Source organism: Lemur catta, chromosome 17 (genome assembly GCF_020740605.2).
Source record: "Lemur catta isolate mLemCat1 chromosome 17, mLemCat1.pri, whole genome shotgun sequence".
In the NCBI taxonomy this organism is placed as follows: Eukaryota; Metazoa; Chordata; class Mammalia; order Primates; family Lemuridae; genus Lemur; species Lemur catta.
The window spans coordinates 17,144,889-17,157,895 of record NC_059144.1 but is presented as its reverse complement, the minus strand read 5'-3'; the positions used below and the strand labels follow the sequence as shown (position 1 = coordinate 17,157,895).

Here is a 13,007-nt window from a genome sequence, read left to right as displayed (position 1 = left end):
TGATGTGGTGCTGAATGGTGGTTGACTGGCATGCTGCATTAATTAGCTCTCTGCTCCATTTCCAAGTATTACTGGGGCCCTGTTTCTTTGGGCTGAAGTGTTGGCTCTCACTCTGGAAAGCTGGGATGTATATGCCTGGACTCTCCAATACCTGACCTCTCAGAGCCCTGCCTTGGCTTGGGCAGCTGGGCACTCATACCCATTCGTGCATTCCTGCCTGTTCACATCCACAGTTCACCTGCACACACACACCACTGAAGGAACATAGTAACCTAGAGACCAAGCAAGAGGAGAAGCCCTTATACTAAGGGGGCACAGAGAGCTTTTCTGTCTAGTTCTTTAAATGCCACTGCAATTCTCCTTCACATCAGCAATGCAACTCTGGGGAAGCCAGGCATGGTGGGCTTCCATGCCTTTAAGGGCAGTGGTCCTGAAATTGCCAGGAAAGTATAGTTTTAGGTATTCTCCCATCGTCCCCATTTGTACCTATTGCCTGTCAGGTCACATATTCCCAATTTCCAGTTTAGAAAATATGACCCAGAAAGCTACCCTTTCAAAGGGCTTACATCCCAGAGGGTGTCCTTAGAATCCCGCATACCCCATGGAGCGCAGAGTCATTGCATTGACCTCTTCCTGGTCTAGAGGTCAGAAGCTATCAGGAAGCCAAAGAGCATATCATGGTGAAGGTTTCTCTGTGAGTTCCCTTCCCTCTCTGGTTGCCTGTTTAAGCTGCAGACACCCAGCTGTGTGACTGCTGTCTAGGGCCCCGGTGCTACCCAACTGATGGTGTTCTTCCTTCTATATTATCTGTTTTCTTCAGTGGAAAAGTCTGCCAAAGCCTGTGATTCGTGTCACTTTTGTTTGCAGGCCATCAATTCTCCTTGCCTCACAGAGAGTATTTTATCTCTTTCCATCCAGTAGCCTGAGTTCCTGAGAGGGAACAAGTTAGGGACATGCCGCCCTCTATGACTTATGTGAAATCAGGGTGACTTCTTATCTTGGTGAATCCTCAGTGCTTCTGCCTTCTCCTTCCTCCTGCATCTTCCTTTTTGTGTCTACGTATTGAGCTGATTTTCTTCTTTTTGAGCTGGTTGTAAAAGTCATGTGTGGTAGGTCTTGGTGCATGTTTTGTCCAATAGCCACAGATATTTTTTTTCTCTCTCTCTGTCTTCCCTCCCCCACCCATATGTGTGTGTACATGGGTGGGTGCACGTGTGTATATAGTTACACACATACACATATATAATTGGGTGCTGCCTTTATTTATAGTTTATAGTTTATAGTTTATAATCTATGGTTATTTGTCTACTTATATTTACAATTTTTATCTCCTTGAAAGCAATCTATGAAACTACGTATGCTATCGATACATGCAGGAAATAGAATAGAATTGCCCTATTTTGGTGTGTGTGTACGGGGGGTTGTTGTTAAAAATATCAGTTCTTTAACAAAAAGATAAACCTGATTTCTAACCATTCAACCTTGAAAGAGGTTAAATAATAACAAACCATTCATTGATTTTGTTTTTTAAAAAAAGTAATAAACAGAAACATGTACCAGTTGAAAGAGCCAGGCAATTCAATTATAATTAGGAAAACAAAAGTGATAAGCCTGAACAATGCTGCCTTAGTTTTGGGGATAAGTGTTGAAAATGCCAACAACATAACAATGCAGCATTTGTTTTCTCATTATTAAAGGTGCCAACACTAATCACCTAATTTTTGGAAGGCATATACCAATTGAATGAAGTACAAAATCCAGAAGATGGGCTAGACGTGCTTAAAGAAAAACACTCACGTAAACACAGACCCAAATACAATGAAAATATATAGCAGAAGAATATTTCAGTAAATTTATGTTCATCACTCCACTGATACCAGTCCACCCATCTATTCATCCATTCATCCATCTATTTAGTAAATACATTTTGAGCTCTTACTATGTTTTAGGCACTATGCTACTAATATATACCCTAGAATGTACGGTCTAGATGCAAATGACCCCAGTGAAAATAACAATTCTTTCTTGTTGTTTTCTGTCATTGTTGCCTAAATTTTCCCTGTGTGGCTAGAGGGAAAATATTACTGAAATGGCTAAAGAACAGCTGAAGACAGACAAGGACATGCCAACATACCTTTCGTAGCCAGACGAACACAGTTGATTTTGGTCTCCTGTGAACAAAAAAATGAAGTACCAGTTAATTAGCTGTGGGTTATATAAAGAAAATATACATATCTATGCATATACATACATGCGTATGTCTTTTTAATTATAATTTTAAATTTATCCTTTCCATTTTTTTTCCCCATTGAAATCACCTTTTAATTCCATTTCTTTATTTCGTCTCAGGCTAGGTGCATACATTGTTTGGTTCATCTCCTGGCTTCTAAACCTCTTCCCTTGGCAGAACCACTTTATAAACATATAAGATACTGTCTAGTACCCAAAAACTTTAACAATGACACTTAGTGGGTACATTGTGGTACGTAGCGTGTTTGGTTCGGTTGCATGAGTGAGCAAATGGAACAAGGGCATTCTTGGGAAACTTAGTTACAAGCAGTAATACATCCACATGCACAGACTTAAAGGACATTTGGCAATAGTCAAGTCTGTAAATCAAATCAAAGACTCAATACCATTCCCAATATCTACAAAGAAAATAAAATACCCAGGAATATACTTAACCAAGAAAGTAAAAGATCTCTCAAAGAGAATGATGAAACATTGAGGAAGGAAATCACAGATGACACAAACAAATGGAAAAACATATCATGCTCATGGATTGGTAGAATCAACAATGTTAAAATGTCTATACTACCCAAAGTGATTTACAGATTCAATGCAATCACCATCAAAATACCAGCATCATATTTCACAGATCTAGAAAAAAATAATTCTGTGCTTTGTTTGGAACCAGAAAAGAGCCCATTGGCCAAAGCAATTTTAAGCAAAAATAAAACATCTGGAGCCATCACATTACCAGACTTCAAACTATACTACAAGGCTGTAGTAACCAAAACAGCATGGTATTTGGACAAAAATAGAGACATAGACCAATGAAATAGAACAGAGAACCCAGATATAAAACCATCCTCATACAGCCATCTGATCTTTGAAAAAGCAGACAATACATACTGGGGAAAAGAAGCCCCATTTGTTAAGTGGTGCTGGGAGAATTGGATAGCCACATGCAGAAGAATGAAACAGGATCCATATCTCTCACCATTCACAAAAATTAATTCAAGATGGATAAAAGACTTAAAAGTAAGGCATGAATAGGTAAGAATGCTAGAAGAAAATGTTGGAAAAACTCTTCTAGATATCAGCCTCGGCAAAGAATTTGTAAAGACCCCAAAAGTAATCACAGCAACAACAAAAATAAATAAATGGGCCCTGATCAAATTAAAAAGCTTCTGCACAGCCAAGGAAACTATCACAAGAGCAGACAGACAACCTACAGAATGGGACAAAATATTCACATGTTACACATCCAATAAAGGGCTGATAACTAGAATCTATATGGAGCTCAGGAAAAGCAGCAAGAAAAAAATCAAACAACTCTATCAAAAAGTGGGCAAAGAACATGAACAGAAACTTTTCAACAGAAGATAGACTAATGGCTACCAAACATATGAAAAAATGCTCAACATCTCTAATCTTCAGGGAAATGCAAATCAAAATTACAATGAGATATCACTTATCCCCAGTGAGAATGGCTTTTATCAAAAAGTCCCAAAACAATAAATGTTGGCATGGATGTGGAGAGATAGGAACACTCATACACTGCTGGTGGGACTGCAAACTAGTGCAACTTCTATGGAAAGCAATATGGAGATACCTCAAAGAGATACAAGTAGAACTACCATTTGATCCAGCAATCCCATTACTGGGCATCTCCCCAAAAGAACAAAAGACATTTTATAAAAAAGATACCTGCACTCGAATGCTTATAGCAGCACAATTCACAATTGCTGCTAAACAACCCAAGTGCCCATCAATACATGGGTGGATTAATAAAATGTGGTATATATATACCATGGAGTTCTACTCAGCCACAAAAAACAATGGTGAACTAGCATCTCTTGTATTATCCTGGACAGAGCTGGAACCCATTCTACTAAGTGAAATATACCAAGAATGGAAAAAACAAGCACCACATGCACTTGCCATCAAATTGGTATTACCTGATCAACAGTTAAGTGCACATATAATAATAACATTCATTGGTGACGGGCAGATGGGTGTGGGGAGAAGGGGATGGGTATATACACACCTAATGGGTGTGGCATGCACTTTCTGAGGGATGGACGCGCTTGAAGTTCTGACTTGGGTGGGGAAAGGGAAATATACATAACCTAAACATTTGTACCCCCATAATATGTTGAAATAAAAAAATTAAAAATAAAAGAAAACAGATTAAAAAAGAAAAGAAAGTTGTAGTCTATCCATATATTGGAATATTATTAATATGAAGCTGGTAACAAAAATGATTGTGAAGGCCATGCAATAGCATGGAATGATATGCATAAGAAAATATTAAATAAATAAAGAAAAGTGCAACTGTTTGTTACAACTAACATCTAAATCCAAGCTTATTTAAAAAATAAGTCCTGAAGGAAATAATGTTAGTAACTGTTGTACAATTAATCTGATAAATACATGCAGACAAGTATACTAATCTTAAAAATAGCTTAACAAATTTTTCACCATGTAAACACACACCTATGACCAGCACCCAACACCACCAGTGCCTCAGAAGTCTCCATCATGCCCCTTCTGGTCAATTCCTCCCCACAAAGGTGAACACTCACTTGCATTTTGTGGGAATTCTCATTAAAGAGAATTCTGGGTAGCTGCAGTTGTTTATTCTACTGCCTTGTTTTGTTCATTGCATCATTTGAGATAAGGAGAACTTTCTAACTCTCCTTAGAATCATCTTCCTTCTACAGATTTGTGCATGAAAACAAACCATTTTCTAATACCACCCATCAGCCCTATACTTTTTAAAGTCTGTTTCTTACAGTCTAGAGTGCATGTCTGATGATACTTAACTCTTCCTGACTCTGACAAAAATGATGTGGACATGTTTGCTTTCTCCTAAGTTCCTGACAACTTGAATTTCATAACCAATTTGTCTTTGTTGGTTAGAATTAGGCACAGAATAACAAAGCCCTGAGTATCACTCTCTTGACCTTCTGCGTGATTAGACTGTCAGCAAATGAGGAATACACTGGACACCTGAACTCCATCATATGAGAGGTCTGGCCAGTGTGCATGTGTTCAAGTCCCCAAACAGTTCAGTAAACAGGAAATGAGTATTTTCTTTGTGCTCAGATTGTATAAGGCTTTGGGGAATGAAAACAATTAGTGTATTTCCTGTTCTATTTCTACTATACCCTACTTCTAGGTCTGTCATATATACTGGGATGGGACAATACAATTTCATTTCTTCATTATTCTAACCTTACTCATGTTCCACCTCCCATTCAAGACTAAAATCTGCACACAGGTATATATCACTTTGGGGTAGAACCTAATGTCCTTACTGTTGTGCTTCTGTTGAGAACTGCTTCTAATCAAGACTTTGCCAGTGCTGTGCAATATTGAGTAAATCTCTGTCCCTCTTTGTGGCTCAATTATCCCATCAATCAAATGACAGAGGACAGGGTAGAAAAGGCCACTTTGGTGCAGTAGGCAGGCCATTCTAAGGTTGCTTCAAGTCCTCAACTGCTGAATCTGGTTTCAGCTACTGGCAGTATTCCTGTTTTATCAATATTCTGTCTTCTTAGTTCTTGATACCACTCCATACCACCTCACCCCTTGCAGATATATTGGTAAGCTATTACCTACCTGGCTTCCCAGAATGCCTTGCATCTGAATCTGCTTATAATCTCCATTTTTAGACTAGGCCAAGTCTGACTCATCCAACAATCCATCCATTATCCATCCATCCACCTGTACATCCTTCCATTATTTATTGAGGTTATAGGATGCCTGTCCAGTTGAGGACTGCACAGTATAAGTGTCCAGGGTATCACGTTTTTCAGCAGCCACTGCTTTTCCTCCAGAAAAACTTAGGTTAAGTCACACAGCCAACCTAATGAAGAAGCCCTCAGTATATGAGTAATACCTGCAATTCCTACTCTACTTCCCCATTAGACTCCTCATTTAATAGGATCGGGATTTAGCCCTGACCCCATAGTTTTCAAAGTTTCCTCAGTTGCTCTAACTTGTGCCTTTGTCTTCTCTAAGATTGAACTTCTCTGGTTAATATGATGAGATTTAGCCCTGACCCTGGACTCTTTCCACATTTTTTTTGAATTACTTTGGCTCATGCCTTAATTTTCCTCTAAGACTGGGCTGGGACCCCCTGATAACCTACCTAATTCGTTTATTCATTCAGTCAATCGGTATATATTTACTGAATGATGACTATGCAACAGGTATTGTGCTGGGTACTGGGGTTCTAAGCATGAGCAAAGTAGACATGGTTCTCAGCAGTCTCATATTTCTTTTTCTAACACTGGTGTTCCTGATGTCTGGGATCATCTGTCTACTTGAACTATTCATAATCAAACACTATTAAAAGAATTCTGTTTATCCCCTCATTTTCACTCCAAGCCTCGTCCATCACTAGTTTTCCCCATTTAATTAAATGCCACTATCATCTACTCAGTTGACTAGGTAAAAAACCGAGCGGTCATCATTGATTATTCTAGATCCATCACTCGCACAACCAATCAACCAGAAATTCTTGTTTGCTCTGGGTAGGTGGAGAAATGAGTAACAATATAACACCAAATATTCCTGAATGTTATTGAAAAACAACACATAAAAACAAAAAGAAAAAATAAAATTATACAAAATACACAACCTAAGCATAACTAACATACAGAGAAGTTTCAAAATGTCACAGTCCCTGTTTGTAGAAAAATAAGAACCAAATACAAATGACATTTCTCTGGGGCACTCAACATAAGCCTTTGTGAAGAGCAAGGGTTATATGGAAACACAATTTGGAAGACAGAAGAGACAAGCTAGCAGAATGCATATAGCTGATCTAAAATAAGCTCCAGAAAGACGAAGTCCATGCTACCTGTGAAAATGCTAAAAATCATTCCTGGTAGATCAAAACTATGAGGACTTGAAAGAACACCTGATTCAAGGTGGCAGTCTTCAATAGACATCACTTGCAGGTGAAATGAGGTAAAAAGAAGAGAGAGTAACCTTGCGCAATTGGGTGAAGGGAAAAAGAAAAAAGTGAGAGAATTTTAGGATCATAAAAGTAAACAGATAAAAACAAGAAAGAAACATCAGAACCCACCCCCATCTTCCATGACATATACAAAAAAAAAAATCATTCATTAAAGAAACCGTACTTTACTACCCTGTCAGAACAGAGTGTTTCTAAACTGGGAATGTTATAAATCACCTTAAATCTATACAACTAAAAAAATTGAAGGGACTCAGTAAAGCTACTATATAAAGAAAACAGAAAATGAAAATCAAAACACCACAAGTGATGAAACTCTATCTTCACCAAGAAAACAATTATGAGGCGAACGTGATAACCACTACACTTTGGAAACTCTTAAAGAAAACAATTATGAAACAGAAGAAAACAAAGATAACATAATACTCTAAGCTGAATTAAATATCCAGAATTTTGATCTAGAAAAGCATGAGTTGAAAACTGAAATGTACAAAAAATTAGGAAAATATAAAAAGAGAGTTGATTTAACTCAGGAGAGAAATAAAAGAAAAAAAAATCATGTCAGAGATGAAGGTTAGATGGCAAGATGTCCAAAGAAGTAATTTAACAGGGGGTATTGAAGAAAGAGAGAAACACAACAAAGACAAAAACAATGAGATAAAAAAAAAATTCACAAGGGTCAGTGAAAAAATGGTTTAAAAGTAAGGCAAAGAAAATCCAATATATGTATAGTTGGAATCTCTGAGAAGAGGGACATGATCAACTCCAAGATATATCATAGTGTTAAACTTAAAAAAAGATCCTCAAGGCTTCTAGACAAAAAGATAAAAAATACACAGGGGAAAGAGAATTAGACTATCATGAAACTTCTCAAAGACAACAAACAGACAAGGAAACAATGGGACAGCATTTTCAGGAAGCTCAGAGAAAGTATGAATCAGGAGTTTTATAGCTAGCCAGGAGTTTTTCAAATAGTAAAGCTATAGAAAAATAGCTTTTAACATTCCAAAGTGCAGGGAATACTGTACTCATGAATCTTTATTGCACAATCAGTAGAGGATAAACTTCAGCAAAAGGACTGTTGGTAAGCATTTAATATATTTAATTATAAATCTAAGACCAAAATAAGGTAGGGACAATGAAAGGAGAATATATAAACATTATCTTCTGACAATATAGAAATAATACAATTGAAAATAAGGAAGAGAAGAAATAGGGAAAGAGTAGAGTAGTATAAGATCATTCATTGTGGTATAGGAAATAGGTGAAAGTTAATGGATACCATAAAAAATTGACAAACTAGATAGCCAAAGTTTAAACAAGATAAGGATGAAAGGTATTAAAAATATAAAAATAAAGGTAACTACTAGAACAAAATTACAAGTCTTCCTAAATATCAAATGAAATTTTAAAATAAAAGAGTAAAACAAGCACAGCAACAAGTATTATACAATTAATATGGTAAGTTGTGATATACCAATATCTGGCAGAGTCAAGATAAAACATATCAGTCATATCAACAAATGTGAATGTGTTTAGCTCACACAAATTAAATGAAAAAGATTTCAATTTGACTCACAAAGCAAGACTCAACTACTTTCTGTATATAAAGGTCACACCTAAAACATTATTCAGAAAGGCAAAAATACAGGAATTGGAGAAAGCTATAAACAGTGAATGAAAAAAATAAGAAAGCAGTGTTAGTTATCCTGATATCAAACAAAAATTCAACTCAAAAAACATTAAACAAGGACACTTTTTTAGGCTAAAACCCACAGTTAACAAGGAATATGATAGGTATGAATATCTATGCACCCTCCCCAAGAAAACCCCAAAATTTACACACAAAGGCACTAGTTACTTTGCATACAACCAACAATCAGTTGTCAGACATAATGGTAGCAAAACCCCATTACAAAGGCAACCAAGATTAAATACTTGGTAATAACAAGAATGTGCAAAACCTGTATGAAGAAAACTTTAAAGGACCCCTGAAACACACAAAGTAGAATGGAACAAATAAATAGAAAGACATCCCTTGTCTCAGGTAAGATAATTCAACATCTTAAAGATGTCAGTTCACCTTAGTTAATTTAAAAATTTAATACAATCCCAGTGAAATTATTAATAGACTTTTTATGGAGCTGGGTAAGTGTACACTAAACTTTGTATGAAAAAATGAATATGCAAGAAGAGTCAGGAAATGACTGAAAAAGGAATCCTGGGAGGGGAGAGTTTCCCTACAGGTATTAAAGCACAGAGCCCCTCATCCTAACAGGGTGGTGCCAGTGCACAAATCCGCAAACAGGCTAGTGGAATAGAACAGGAAAAGACTCAAGAATATATGAAAATTTAAAATATGATCAAAGTGGCATCTCAAATTATCAGGGACCTTTTAATAAATGTTTCCAGGACAACTAGACAAATATTTGGGGAAATAGGTAAAATTAGATTCATACTTTACACCATACACAAAAATAAACACCAAACAGCAAAATTTATACATCTAAAAAAATTAAATTATATAAGACTTAGAAGCAGATATGGGTAAATTCCTTTATAACCTATGTATAAGAAAGACTTTTTAACTATGACTTACTGTAAGAGCCTTAGAGTCAATGATGCTCACTAGCATTGACACCCACCTGTTACCAGATCTCAGTTTCTATCATTCCCCATTAAAAGGAACCAGAGTTGGTGCAGAGAATGCAGCAGATACTATGTCAGAAAGAAAAGGAATTTTCAAGAACTAATGGACACATGCCAGAAGGACAAAGGAATCATCCTGAAGGGGCTCCACTAGCTAAGTCTGGGACAATTTTTAGCATAAAGATAAATAATGATGGTAATGAATTATAACCTACTGAATAAAATAAGAATCTATGAATTTTTATTCATATAAATAAATGAATACATTAAAAATAGAGGAGAAAGGAGAACTCATCCTCACAACAGACATTGACTAATAAATGTAGAATGAAGGATGGCATTAGAAAATCATCATTTGGCAAAGATCTTTGTGATAGTTGGTTTAGACAAAAATTATCAGCAAATGCCAAAATGAAGTGATAAAATTTTGGTGAAGAACAAGATTTCCCATAGGCTAGAAATATGTCTGTATAAAATACTTATACATTGCAAAGAAATAGTAACTTTATAGTGGAGAAAACCATGGTGGACAACACTTTAATTTATCAAAGTTAACATTATCAGTGATAGAACAAATTGACATCGTATGCCTCTTGATATGACACACTGAGAAGAACCCAACATCACTTTTGCGATGTTCCTGACCCTGACAAACACGCATAACCTGAATCTAATCATGAGGAAACCGCAGACAAACCCAATTTGAGGGACATTCTGTAAAATAACTGGCCTGTAGTTTTCAAGGAGTCAAGGGCTTAAAAGCCAAGGAAAGACAGGGATACAAGGACTCCGAAGGGCATGACAACTAAACGCAACGTGTGATCCTGGACAAGAATTTTTAAAAAAATTTTACTGTAAAGGATGCAACTGAGACAATTGTTAAAATTGGGGCCAGCAGTATTACATCAACATCAATTTCCTGGCAATAGTATTGTGGCTACATTGGAAATGCACATCAAAGCATTTAGGAATAAAGAGGTGATAGATCAACTGATTTATAGATAGAGAAGAGAAAAAGAGAAAAAGGTATCTCCATAATGCTTTCCACAGGGGTTGCACTAGTTTACAGTCCCACCAGCAGTGTATGAGTGTTCCTGTCTCTCATACCTTAAACAGATTCAAGTAGACCTACCATTTGATCCAGCAATCCCATTATTGGGCATATACCAAGAAGAACAAAATTCATTCTATAACAAAGACACCTGTACCCGAATGTTTATAGCAGCACAATTCACAATCGCAAAGATGTGGAAACAACCCAAGTGCCCATCAATCCACGAATGGATTAGTAAACTGTGGTATATGTATACCATGGAGTACTACTCAGCTATAAGAAATAACGGTGATACGACATCTCTTTGGTTCTCCTGGAGAGAGTTGGAACCCATTATATTAAGTGAAGTATCCAAAGAATGGAAAAACAAGCATCACATGTATTCACCAGAAAATTGGTTTCCCTGATCATCACCTAAAAGCACATCGGGGAAGGATACCAATTGGATATCAGACTGAGACAGGGGTGGGGGGAGGTGATGGGTGTATGCCTACATGATGAGTGCGTCGCGCACCGTCTGGGGAATGGTCATACTTGGGAGTGCTGACTCGGGGAGGTGGGGGGTGGGGGGAGGGGATGGAGGTATGACTACATGGTGAGTGCCGGGCGCACTGTCTGGAGAATAGACAGGCTTGGGGCTCTGACTCAGGGGGATGGGTGGGACGCAGACAATGTATATAACCTGAGCTTTTGTACCCTCATGAAGAGCTGAAATAAAAGAAAAAAAAAGAGAGAGAAAGGGAGGGAGAGAGAGGGAAAATGGAACGATAAAGCAACTATGGTAAAGTGTTAGCAATTAGGGAATCCAGGCAGAGAGTTTATGAACGTTCTTTATGTTATTCTTGAAACTTCTTTGTGAGTTTGAAATTATCCAAAATATGGAGTTAACAAATATTTGGTGGAATAGAGGGTGTGAGTTGGGATAAAACAAGATGGACTGTGGGTCAGTCATTGCTGAGGTTGAGTGATGGGCACACACAGATCACTCTATCATCTATCCTCTTTACTTACGTGCATGTGTGAAAGGTTTCCGAACAACATGTTTTGTAAAGGTGAGAACAATACATATTTTCCCACATCCTGAATACATTGTGTTCTCTTGGTCCCTGTGGTTACCATCATGGTCCAAACCACCACCGTCTCTTGCCTGGATGACTGCAATTATTTCCTGACCACTCCACCTGAAGCCTTTCTGGACCCCTGTAACTAATTCCCTCTCCTCATTAGCCAGAGTAAGCTTTTAATTACCCAAGTCAGGTACCACCACTTCCAGTTTAAAACTCTCCAGCTGATTCCCAGTGGACTGAAGATTAAACCCCAACTCCCTCCCTTTGCCCTCACTGTCCCACCCAAGCAAACACTGCTGTCCCTTCTGATTCACCACCCCTCCCCTCCAGGTACAGTGGTCTTGCTTATGATCCCCAGACATGCCCAACTTACTTCATCCTCAGGGACTTTATGTTTGCTGTTCCCTCTGCCTGCAATGCCTTGATACCCTCACCTTCTCATCACGTGAGCTCTGTTCTATGCCACCTGCTCAAAGATGCCTTCCCTGCTGATGCCACTCAGTTGCCACACTCTCCATCTGCCCCTATCTTGTTGCTCCTTTCAATTCTCCCACATCAGTATATGAAACTATTTATCTGTATATTTACTAATTATTGCTTTCTATCCTCCCACCAGAAAGTAAGTCCATTGGAGCAGGAGACTTGCCTGTCCCTTTCTTTGGCGGTGTAGTACCTGGCACATATTGAACACACCATAAATAACAAATGAAGTTAGACATTCAGATTCTGGTTCTGTTCCTCACTGGGTGAGTAACCTTGAGTAAATTCTCCAGGTAAATTCCTTAATCTTTCTGACTCACAGCAGTCTCACCTGCAGAATGGGAGCAACACCCTCTGCACGTCTCACTAGGGTGAATAAAATTTTGCGTGCGTAAGTGCATGAAAGATGCAAATATTTGTGCATAATCTTATGATTTTAATAAATTGATACTAGCATTATTTTCTAATTTTCCCTGTTTTCAAAAGAATAAATTCTGAGCTTTTTAGCATGGCATGCAAGGGCCCCCATTATCTGGTCTGTGTT

The 13,007-nt window shown here is 37.7% G+C and overlaps 1 protein-coding gene across 2 annotated transcripts in view; it reads right to left on the bottom strand.

Moving 5' to 3' along the window:
* PTPRT (protein tyrosine phosphatase receptor type T) overlaps positions 1-13,007 on the bottom strand; it is a 1,002,137-nt gene that overhangs the window by 182,260 nt on the left and 806,870 nt on the right. For both annotated transcript variants that reach the window (XM_045528255.1, XM_045528256.1), the window contains exon 13: positions 2,135-2,171. In XM_045528255.1, coding sequence (XP_045384211.1) covers positions 2,135-2,171 — 37 coding nt within the window. The remainder of the gene's footprint in view (positions 1-2,134; positions 2,172-13,007) is intronic.